General features: G+C 37.7%; 1 protein-coding gene across 8 annotated transcripts in view; it reads right to left on the bottom strand.

Annotated features, from left to right (window-relative positions):
* Nucleotides 1–12,660, bottom strand: part of NAA16 (N-alpha-acetyltransferase 16, NatA auxiliary subunit) — a 60,253-nt gene that overhangs the window by 5,185 nt on the left and 42,408 nt on the right. For all 8 annotated transcript variants that reach the window (XM_085536090.1, XM_015851699.3, XM_015851700.3 and 5 more), the window contains 6 exons: nt 4,494–4,566; nt 4,079–4,248; nt 3,528–3,680; nt 2,986–3,114; nt 2,231–2,444; nt 173–366 (listed from right to left, as the gene is read on the bottom strand). In XM_085536090.1, the coding sequence (XP_085392216.1) occupies nt 173–366; nt 2,231–2,444; nt 2,986–3,114; nt 3,528–3,680; nt 4,079–4,248; nt 4,494–4,566 (933 nt within the window). The remainder of the gene's footprint in view (nt 1–172; nt 367–2,230; nt 2,445–2,985; nt 3,115–3,527; nt 3,681–4,078; nt 4,249–4,493; nt 4,567–12,660) is intronic.

Genomic DNA, 12,660 nt, shown 5'->3' with positions numbered 1-12,660 from the left:
CATCAGAGAAAAAACTACCTTTCTTTAGTAAAAGTAGATGATAAATAAAGGGTATCCTTGCACACACAGATGATTTTACATAGATTGATGGACTACTTAAGAAAAACCTGACAATCTGTACTTCAGCTTTGTTAACATATTGACATAAAGGTAACAAGGACACCATGCTAACCCTTTCCAGTTTCTCAGGAACTAGTTCTTCCCTAGGTCCACTAGTTTCCTCTTCCTCTTCATCTCGCTTTTTCTTTTGATTCTTTTGCTGTCTCTCTCTTTCTGCATGCTTTCTTTCCTCTTCAAGTTTTGCTTTCTTCTGTGCTCTTCTTTGCTTGCTAAGCATCTTCTTCAGTTCTTTGGCTGAGAGATTTTCTATAGATTAAGCAACAAACATAGTAACTATATCATTAAGATGTGTGTCTCAAACACCATTCAGGAAAGCCACTACGCTCTTCTACCCATTTCAATATCCTTTTATACTTGCCAAAGTATCATATCACTGCATCATCCAACTTTACCTCTGGGTTACAACACAACACTTGATCTTGTTTATTTACTCTATGAAAGTTGTTTTAAAAAAGCCTCAGTGACTTGAAAGATTAACTACAGGAAGTTATTAAATCCATGTGACAGATTTTGTCACAGAAAATGAATGATGACTTTGAAAGGTAATACTGAGCTCACGTGTTGACTGTGGTTCAGCTGACTGATTTACGTTTCAACTTAAAACAAGCCTGTTACCTTTCATTAACATGTCTGATCCATTTGCAGCCTTGATAATAGCCTTCATTTTCTACATGTCATCATTATAGCTAAATGGATGCAAGCAGCAACTGGTATAGTTTGAAGTGCAGAGGTAAAACTCCTGGTATGTGTTAAATAGTGCCATTATAGGAGACTTCATGCTGTTTGGTGGGTTCAGATTTCACTCTTCCCCATTCCCACTTTAGCTGGAATTACACTAATTTCCACTTGGTCTTCTGCCATATTTCACTGATAACAGGATTTGCACAAATAATGTGGCAAGAAACAGAACAAGCTACTGAGGGACATGCATGTTTTTTATGGCGATGGCATCACAACATCTACAGGGCCCATCCTGGGGCCAGCCAACATTGATACGATGGAGCAAGGAGAAAAATGTTTTTACGCATTCATTCCTCCACTGTGGACAAGTCTATTAAATTTCAATTCAGTACGCATGTGAACTACATGACTTAGCAGTCTTCCTCACTTTAACTTTTATTATACACTGAATCAAAATTAAAGTCAGAGAGAAAAATGATGCAAGTTGAACCGTGCTGTGAAATGTGGCTCTTTATATGTGCTTCATACATACAAATAAAGAGGGGAAGAAGAACTCATTCACCTTAATAAAAGGTAAGATCACATTAGCAACATAAAGTGGCACTTTGGGTTTAGTTCAACTTTTTTTTTTTAATTAACGTTCACGTCAAACATCCTTCCCTTTGCAAAAAGCTAAGCATTAATTTAATCCCTTTTGTCAGCTACTACAGCAGAGTTGACGGTCGCTATGATTCCACAAAAGAACAAGCGACTATTTTCTTAAGATAAAAAAAATCCTCATAAATCACTTGTCATTGAATACTCTGACATTCATGCCATGCACAACTGATTTCCAAAGATAATCTGCTTCCTCTTTAAACACTAGTTTCAAACAAATTTACAAGTGTATTATTTGTGCTAATATATGCTTGGCCACGTATTTTTTGGCCCCCAAAGTTATATGAAAAATTATAAATGTAACACAATGTTAACTAGTATTATTATAATGTAGTACTACAAAACCTATAAACATTAAATACATGTTAAAACATTCTTACAGCAAGTCAAACTGCTTTCCCACCAAATCTATCCATTAAGTTTCATAATTCACCCGTTAATGACACTTATCTTCTGTTTAAATGGATGAATGGCTGAATTCAATTTGATTTTTTCCTCTTAAGCTTCTGAAACACTACTGCTCACTCAAATACTCTAGGTGCAGCTAGGCACATTCACACACTGCTTTTACAATGATGTGGGGATGACTGGGGGGGGGGAAGCTGTACTATGTTATCTATGATTTCTTTCCAGTTACCGATCAAATAATAAGCAACAGAAACGGAACAAGGCATTTATGTTACAACTCGCTGATTCTATAGCACACAACTTACATAGCTTAAAAAGCTTTTACTTTTCATACACATATGAGCCTCCATTATAGTCTAGATACCTGAATTCACTTCTTGTTCTTTGCTTTCATTGGTAAGAGGATTATCATGAAGCTTCAAGTAGATTTCAATTGCTGATCGAGCAGCTTTGAAGTAGAAGGCATGTTTCCTGAGCACATCTTCTAATCTCAAAAGGTCTACATAGGCACGAAGAGTCATCTTTCTCATGCAGTATGTGTGGAAGTCAAATTGATCATCCGTTATCTCAAAAAAATGCTTCAAGGAGGGGAAAAAAAGGAAAGCAAGTCTAAGGCATTTCCCTGGCTTACTCTATTTTTTTTTTAAAATAAATTGAGATAAAATTATAACTGATACTACAGGCATTATTTAACAAGCATAGAACTATTCTTACAATACTGAACACCCAAGAAAATCTGTCAGTAGGAAGAAAGAACCCAGGAAAATCTCATTTTGTTTGCAATAACTATAATGATAATTCTCAGAGGTTGAGGCAACCTTTGAAAGCCAACTGAAATATGATTGCTCTTATTAAAAAACAATTAGAGAACAGACAGCATGAAGTTAGTGTTAAAGTAGTAGGTAAGGCATAACTTTTTATATTGAATCCTTTTCACTGTTTCACAATAGTTTTGCACATAACAGATAGATACCATCCTTAGCTATTACAACACATCACTAAGAATTAACCTGTTTTAGAAATTATATTAGAAAGCTTCTATGCAAAGAAGATCATGCTGTTTACAGCTGCAAACATTTCCATTAATGGGAAGAAAATAAAGTGTTTTTACCTACTTACCCTTTCTACTTCATGACATTTTTTCAAGGCTTCGCCATATTTCCCTAGCCTCTGATAAGCTGCAGCACATTCAGTCTGGAACCACATACACTGCATCTCATTTAGGTTTTCCATAGCAGAAGTCCCTTCCTGAAATAAGTGTTATTATCACTTTTTGCCATCATAGTTTACCATCTTTTTTCCAAATATGACTAGTTACAGCTTGCCAGTAGGAAACGACTTGCAGTACCATGTATAATGGTAAGGATTACCACATTCAAACTGTTTGCGCTGCTTTTTATAAATGGAACTGCTCTATAGAATTTCAGTCTGTAGCACTAGTTTTAATGAAATGTTCAAGTCCAAATTACATCTATGCAATATAATTAAGTCATAATGAATGTAGTAGCTTGCATATTCCTGACATGCATTATCTTAAAAATGGATGCTTGAAAAAAGATAACTTCCCGATTTCAGTCAAAAATTAAGACTTACATTAGCAAAGTTAAACAAGAGCTGCCAGAAGCAAATCAAACCTCCCTTCACTACGGCAGTAAACATACCCGAGTGAATTTAGAACACATCTCTTCTGCATCCTTCACCATATTTGCTCGCAGCATGTATTTAGCACATTTAGAATTGATAAATCTGTCAGCAGTATCCAAAGATTGTGCTTCATCCATCCATTTGGCAGCTTCCTTCAGGTTACCTACATGCTGTCAGGAAGAAAGCAGTGACAGAGGAATTAAATAACTAAATTTCCAAGATAAACTTTATATTGACCTGCTCTTGAAATCTATAATTACTGGTATTTCTCTTCCAGAAGTAACAAGAAGACAATATTCCTCTGTTTGTCCCCCTCACTCTCACATCATATTTATAAACTCTTTTTATGAATATCAACAATTTGCTTTAAGCTGTGACTCACTTTAGAAAATCTAAACAGAATAGATGGGTTTTCATTTTCTTACCGACAGAACAGCGCACAAGAAGAAACCTGCACAAAGGTCAATACTCACAGTGCTATCCATATATTCACACCAGTTTTATGGGCCCCTTTTGTTGTTTCTTTTTTAAAAGCTATATACTCCACATGCCCAAATGCACTTTTTACCTTGTATATTTTCGCTTTTAAGTAGAATAGTTCTATTAATGTTGGAGTGCTTGCAATTGCAGCATTAATGTAATCCAAGGCCAAGGAACACTGGCCAAGTTTGTCAAAGTGCTGTGCCAGGAAATAGCGAACCCAGAGCAGCGTTGTTGGGGGCTCTCTCTCTCCATTTTCTGGAATAAAATGGGAAAAAGTTACATTAACCAGAAAGACTGAACACCGCGCTTGAAATATAAACACAAAAAACAAAGTGCAGCAGATTCATCAAGTATATCCTATAACGCTTTCATTTACTAAACACTCATTTACTAAATCCTCCTCTTGCAAAAATAGTTTCAGCACATCAATAATACTTCTTAACTGCCATAAAAAGTAATTATGCCATAATTAAGACAAGAATCAATAGATAGAAACTTACCGCACGGACCAAAGAGGTCACATGTTCTCAAAGAGGCTTCGTAACCAGTAACAAGTTCTTGGATTGTAGAGACCTGCATATAAAAGCACCAACTTAACTTTAACTTTAGTGTGTATATACATATATACATACACACAAATGTCTGAAGTGAACCAACTGAAACAAGGCGCTTTGGAAAAGGCTGGGCTTAAATTTCCCATAATAAAGAAGATACAGGCCAGGCTGTTTTAGTTTCCTAGCAAATAACAGGAGCTACTAAAGACTTATTTTATTATTATGAAGGCACTGCTGCCTAGAATACTGAGTGCATCCTTCTATACATTAAGGCAAACACTTCCTGACATCATAACTTGTCAATAATATCATTCCAAAGCTAAAGACTCAAAGTTCACTCTTAGTTTTAGACTCACATTACTAAAGCTTGAAATTTACAAGTGTTAGTATCTATGTTTTTCATGACAAAGAACTATTCCAGAAGCAGATCCATGACTAACAAGCGTCACCTAGGATTTTTTAGCATTTTATTAATCCATCAGCCTGCTTTGTCGCAACATCTGAGACGTGTCTGTCACACTTTGCAAGCAGAGAAAGCCTCTTAATGAAACAACAGTACTAACAAAGATAGAACTATGACCCATGTATATATACTCAAAACACGTGAGGGACTTGAAAAATGAGATCTGACTGTAAACGTAACAGGATAATAGCTACATTAACCAATCAAGTCACACTTATAGGCTGTAATAACCTTAATCATCAATAGGTTAAAAAAAAAAGACTATCCTACATTAACAATATGTAGTTACAAGAGTAAAACAGTAATCACTGCAGAGAGCACAAAATTAAGTAGGATTTGGCAAAGCACCACTTCAAGATGCATTTGGGGAAGAGAAGGAAGGGGAGGGAAATGAACCTTGTTCCAGAAGACCAACATTTCCAGAAGATCAAAGCAGCACAGTAGGTAAAAAATGGTGTTTGAAAGAGCAGAGGTGACAGGCTCAGGCCAGTGTAAATGTCTCAAAAAAGGGTAATAAAATGTATAAACAGATATACACATTCTAGAAAGCTCTGGGCAAATCTTGTGAGTTTCTGGTAACAAAAATCTTATAAAATACAATAAAACATTACTAGACTTCAAATAATTACAAGATTATAAATAAAATAGTAAGAAATCATCAGTACATGGACTGAGGTAAATAACTGCATTAAGCTGTTCCCTGGCCTCAGATATTTGTTTGCTAAAAGAAACCTCCTGCACTCAGAATAATTTTGAAGACCGTCTTCCCTAAAATGAACTTACATGCTGAAGTAAGCAGCTACTGCAGCAGGGTTCTATTACAGACACAACAGGGTGTTATTTCCTTGCTGCTTTACACTACAACTTCAGAGTATCCCCACACTTTAAGTATCAGTTCTACTGCAAGCAGATTGAGTGTACAACCGGAGAGAGACCACACTTACCACCAAAAAGAATATTTCTATGGCCTCCAAGGCACACGTGTAGCCAGACCCTGCTTTGGGTCAGGGCTGTGGCTGTTTCCAGGCTTACAAGAGATTTTACTCCCCTTTGCTCCAGTGTAGAGATACCACTTCTTTTGTTGCCATTTGCAACTATTGTAGTGGTACCTTTGTCCAGTCATTAAGTGGAAATCTGCGTGATACACTGTATGATTTTCTTTTAGGCAGGGCAAAAGAGGACTATTGCACACAGGAACAATTAATTATCCAGTGATTTTAATGAGGTTAACTTTTCCTTCGAGCAGCTGCACACTCCAATGCAATCAGTTCTAAAATAGCAAGCATCAGCTCTAAGAACACGCTGCTTTCCCAGAGACAAGTCCAATCCTGCCTCACCATCAAATGTACAAGAATCTAAAATTTCAGTGTCTCAAACATACATTGCTTTTAAAACAGAATTTTGATGGATGCTACAAGTTTGAGACCCCACGACAGGGCCAGAAACTTTTACGTATAGGAAGGCTCTGTCTAGTCCATTCAAAAACTGCCACGAAGGGCTAAAAGAGGAAAAAACAGCCAACAATTCTTCAGCTTCCAGTCTCTGATCCAGCACAGCTTAAGAAATTGCTCTATTTTCCCATCTTAGCAGTTACAGCAGAAAGGTTTGCTTAAAACAACTTCACAAGAATCTCTCCTACTCTTGGACTCACCGGCCTCAAGAAGCTTAAAGGAAAAGACAGGATACTTTATTCAAATATCACCTTGCAGTAGTGCTTCAAAAGAGCCGTTTGGATGTGGTGCTCAGGGATATGATTTAGCAGAGGGTTTTTAGAGTTAGGGTTCTGGTTAGGCTGCGGTTGGACTTGATGATCTTCAAGGTCTTTTCCAACCTGGGTGATTCTATGATTCAAAATGGGGGAAAAAAGAGCCACAAGTGTGTGTGCTTCACATTCTCTAAAACACAAACATGAGCCCATTGCCTTCATGGCACTCAAATCAGATGAGTTGCATAAAACCTTAGGTAGTAAGAAAAACAGTAGTAATATCCAGGAATCAGAATTGTCTTAGCATTACTAAGCGTTTTTCAAATAGCAGCTTGAAAGGTCAAATGTTAACTGTGTTCTGGCACTAGTAATGCACTTCCAAGTGGAAATTCCTTTCATGTCACCAGCCGTTGTTACACACACCATTTCTGAACACCGGTGTACAGACAATTGAAGTCAACTGTAACCCTTCATGAAGAAAAGTATGTTGCTGACGGGCTTTTCTTTCCTCCTCAAACTGAGCGAGTAATCACAAGAAATAACTTCCCCCAGTATTGATAAAGCACTCTGCTTTAGCTCAGCAAAAAAGATTTCTACCGCAGAAGGACCTGTGAAAGAGAACTTCTCTTAAATCATAGGACTACTTATACGAAAAACTAATTCCAAGAAACATGGAAACTCCATCTCAGTATCAGAAGTGTGCCCCAAATCTGAATCAAGTAAACTCCTTGTTTTCACCTCCAAGTTGAATTTTCAAGGTATCTCCCATTACCAGCACTGCAAGTGGTAGCACTTAGAAAAAAAAAACAAGTGCCCAGGTTTTGAGTAAAATGTTTCAGAGAATAATTAGGTTTGATGCTACTTTACTTTCCCCACTGCAGAAGATGTATCTGCTAGACTTGGCAAGAATTCTGATGTCTATGAGAAAAAACAGTTGTGTCTTTCAAAGTATCTAAAAACCATTGGCAAGTTGCTTAGCTACACAGTACTCAAAGGTTGAAACCACTGTAGTGCAAAACTTCAAAACAGGCCTCACAATATACAAAAGCTGGGATATCTAAAGACCGAATGGCAAACTAGCTTTACAGCAGTAGCACTAGCAAGGCATTTTCCTTGGGCCATAGGAAACACGCTGGCATTAACAGATGAATATCTGCAGCCAAATTTACAATGGGAATACTTTCATACATACTTTAATCTTCCACAAGATGGAAAGTATCCAGCTCCATAGCCAAAGCTATGGAGCTGAAAAGCAGCATCTTCACCTATAGGCAAGAAGTGGTTGGCATGAACAGAGATGTGCTTTTCATCGAGGCAGCAAAGAACAGAGCATGCCAAACAAGTGCCAGCTGGCACACTGGCACTGTACAAAAGGTCTGAGTTCAGGCTCTTCTGGTGTACCCATACAGGAGGTGGGCAGCTACTTGAATAAGAAATTCCATTTCCAGTGGCTTACTAGCTTAAATTCATTTAAAGGAATATCCAAGACAATAGCATTTAAGTTCACAGAAGAGTCACACTGTTTGATTGTTTTAATGCTTTCTATAAAAGCAGTAAGATAATGACGCTCTACGTTTACCAGTGCAAAAAGGAAAGGTATAGGGTATGCAGATAAATGAGGACCTCCAATGACACCCAAGGCAGCTACACACTGACTACACTTCTTGCAAGCAACTTCCTTTGACTCTCTTGAAAAGTTTCTGTTCCACACCTTATTACACATGATACGATTGACAAGCTCCTTTGGATCTGAGGAACAATAACTCGTATAAGGTCAGTCTCACATTAAACAAAAACTTGAAGGTGACTACAAATACAAGAGTGAGCCGTGAATTTCAAGTGCCTCAAATCTAAGAAAATAAAAATTAAATGTAAGGATTTGTTTTAAATCATCACTCTTTGAATCCCTTTCTTAAACTGTTATGGCATCTGAGTAACAGAGCTGCTGTTAAGGTACTGTTTGGGATGGAAAAACACAGGACTCAGCCAGACTTGGAAATGAACTCGAAAATTCCATATTGCTGGGAAAATCCTATAACAACTGAGACTTTTTGATTAAAACTTCTTTTTGTTAACAAAAACAAGCATGACTAGGTTAATTAAATTGGTTCAAATTCGACTGCACATCAATCTGCTATTATCAGTATAATAAGCAGTTCAATTTGCCTCAGAAACCTCACGGTTGCTTCAAAGATTATCAAACATCAACAGGTTTAACAATACTCCTGCTCACGAGAGTGGGAACATCCTATTCCAGCACTACCCAAAACAGTTTATTTCATCTTTCCTCCACTTACTTTAATTTTTTCCTCATTTAACATATAATGTAACTGCAGAAATACTGTCTTCTGCCATGAATGTACCAGATATTCACCACATTCTGAGCAAGTCCACATACCAAATTTCTACTCCTAGAATTTTAACTCTCTCATCTTACTTTTCTCTATAGTTAAACTGGCAGTGAGCAGAAACATGAAAGTATTCCTTGGTTGACTTCACCTTCCTCTTAGAGTTGCTTCATCTTAAAATGTAGAGAGATTCAGAGCAGAACTAACATTTTCCACTTTCTTACTCAAACCACTAATAGTTCAGAGGCCATCTGACTACAAAAATGGTTGCAACTTGCTCTAAACTACTTTAGCTTTTTATATCAAGGAGGGAAGTTGCTGTCTTTCTTGTAAAAGGTAAAGAAAAATCTTCACTCGAGACTGCCTGCCTTCCTGTGTAGACAGTCTTATACTTTTTGCTTATTTATTTATTTAGAGACTGTTGTTTCTGATGTTTCTTCCAGACAGACATTATCTCATCCAGTATTTCCTCATAGTCTCCGTGTTTTTAAGTTACCCAGAAAAAGGGCACATAGGCTCTAATTTTGAGTTTCAATGTAAATCAGTGCACCTGCAACACAATCAATGCAAACCTTTATGTTGACTAATTGAAGATCTTCACTCCTGGGATTTGTATCTCATGGATATAGAAGTCCATGTGTATGGAGAACCAAAGACCGTTTCTGAGTATTGCTCAAGGACAAAGAGAATGATTGTTGTGGGGAAGGGGGGTGCTGGAATTTCAAAATCTCTTGTGAGGAGCTGTAAGGAATAAGGCTGTTCACAGTTACTAGTAATACAGACAGTTCACAGAGTGTGAACGTAGCTACATCTCATGTGTTTGCACACACTTAAGGTTATTAGCTTCCAGCAGAACAACTCTGTCCAGGGCCACAGATACGAAAGCCATGAACAGAAGCTTTGCATGAAAAACAGAACTCACTATCACGCTGTAGGCACTTCTAAACACACATTTTTGCTTCTTGACCATGCCATCAAGAGACTGCAGTTTCACCTCAGCAAAGCACACACTGTGTCAACTGCGTAAGTTTTACTCAGGTACCCATATATTATCAGCATATATAGTTTAAATAGACAAGTATATTTGTTATTTAAACACTAAAAGCCCGACACATAAGAGCTTAATAAGACTCCACAGTATATAGCGGGCTTTTGAAAACAGTATTATGACTCAGGGCCACAAAGATGATCAGAGCTGGAGTACCTCTCCTATTAAGAAAGGTTGAGGGAATTAGGCCTCTTTAGGTTGGAGAAAAGATAGCTACGAGGAGACCTCAGTGCTGTCTTCCAGCACTTGAAAGGCACTTACAAGCAGGAGGGGATCATACTTTTTACAGTCTCATAGTAATAGAACAAGAGTGAATGGCTTTAAACTAAAAGAGATGAGGATTTGGATAGATGTGATGAAGAAATCTTTTATTCAGAGAGTGGTGAGGTACTGGATCAGGTTGCCCAGAGAAGATGAGGAAGTGTTCAGTGCCAGGTTGGACGGGGCCCTGAGCAGCCTAATCTGGTGGGTGGCGATCCTACTCATGGCAGGGGATTGGAGTTAGATGTCTTTAAGGTCTCCTTTAACCTAAACCAGTCCATAATATGACTCTAATGACTTCACTAGAATTTTACTGGCTTCTCCTCCACTTTTCCTTCAGTACAATGAGAACAAATTCAGCATCAGTGAACAACTCCATCAACAAATTGGCTAATTGACTGATTTCTAAGAAGCACGGTAAATCTTTATACAGCTCTTAACCTAAAGGAACAGGAAGATAATCACTGACAAAACATCAAATGCACAATTATTGCACTGTCTGTTAGAATGCACACTGTGGAAAACCACAGAAATAAAGAGGGATGCTATATATGCCATTTTGAGGGCTTCAAAATCCAGAATGATGAATGGAAGACTGTACTGAAACAATGATGAGGCTCCTTTCTATCAATAGCACCCTCAGCCTAACCAGATCACACACTTGAATAAGCAACCTACTCTTTTGGAAAGTGCCTACCCTGCAGCAGCAGTTACAGATGCTTCACTTGACATGTGGCAAACCATGCATGTACTCACATTTAACCTAACAACTAATGCAAATCTGCAGCTATTCACCTGTATTCGAAGTGAACCCATTTCTAAAAATGCAGGTTCTGTGGAAAGCGCTTATTTAACTCTTCATGAATGGTCTGAGAAAGGAGAAGCAATAAATATTAGGAACTGACTGGGAGTTTTGCTGGCAAACAGATATAAAGCCATAAAGATAAAATCACAACTTGCCAATCAGTTACCTCAATGCTCCTGTCTATGTGCATTCAAGGCACATCCATCTTCATCCATGAGCTCATAACTACACTCATGACTCCAGATGCACCTCACCAGGGGACTGAGCAGGATGACCTCCCTCAATATAGTGGTGCTTCTCTTCTCCTCAGTCAGCCCAAGGTGCTGTTGGCCTTCTTTATCTCAAGGGCATGCCACTGGCTTATGTTCAGTTTGCTGTCTATCTGAACCCCTGTGTCCTCTTATGCAAAGCTGCTTTCCAGGGTGAATAAGCACACTTCAGTCATCTTTACTGAAAGACAAGCATAGGAGAACTACACTATTTTGATCAAACCAAATACCTTGGAAAAGATTAACTGAGTGCAGGAATGTAAAGAAATACAATATATCCTGTACTATAAATTATGCAAAGATAATTCTATGTATAATTTCAGTTTTCCTAGAAATGTTGGAATAACAAGAACACTCTTTGCCTTTAACATCCTTTGTTCAGATATAGCTTGTTTACCTGCAGTGATGCATTAGGTAAAAGGATTTGAAACAACAGTTCAAACAAAAAGAAAAATCAATTGAGGATTTGAACAAGGCATTCATTATTTTGCTCAAGGTGTAAGTAAGACATAAGGATTATATATTTAACAGTCTCCCTGAAAAGAGAATTGAGTAGCAGAAACCAAAAAAGAAATCTACATTTCATATTGCCACACCATAAATGCAAGTACTTCTAAAGTGTGCAATAACTGTCTCAAATGCATTAAAAAGCATTTCATTCACCTCCACAGGCTGTCAAACAGATGTTCAGTGAGAAGCCAGAAACTTCATGCAAAAACACTGACACTGTTATTAGTTAGACTGAAATTGGATTATGTCTCCAATTTCCACCAAAGCAAAGAACTCGAAGGTAAATCCCCAACATATGCTGTCACAGTTGCTCCAAAAACAGAACAAAATCCCATACTATAGTAGAACAACACAAGATACAATCTCAAGAAGCTGAGAAAGTTGTAATTGGAGTTAGCTTTGACTGTTTCGCCCAACCACACTTATGTTACTATTACCTACCACTCTCTGAAATCACCTACAAGTTGCCCAGGATTTATGTACTAAAATGTTTTAGCTGCTCTTTGGATCTCTTACAAGTCTAGGTACAAAAAAATGCTGTTTCTAGATCTCAGTATGCAAATTAAAGCATCTTCTTGATTTACAATACCTGAAGCATGATCCTAAGATGCACCTAGTGAACATACTTAACCTACTGAATTATTCTTTTTCATATTGACTAACGCAGTAAAGACTCCAGTGTCACAACAAGCAGGTTTCAAAGC

The sequence above is a fragment of the Coturnix japonica genome, chromosome 1 (assembly GCF_054131305.1).
Source record: "Coturnix japonica strain WE chromosome 1, WE-NBRP24, whole genome shotgun sequence".
Lineage (NCBI taxonomy): Eukaryota > Metazoa > Chordata > Aves > Galliformes > Phasianidae > Coturnix > Coturnix japonica.
Note: the sequence above shows the minus strand (reverse complement) of the source record. Positions and strands in the feature narration are given on the sequence as shown.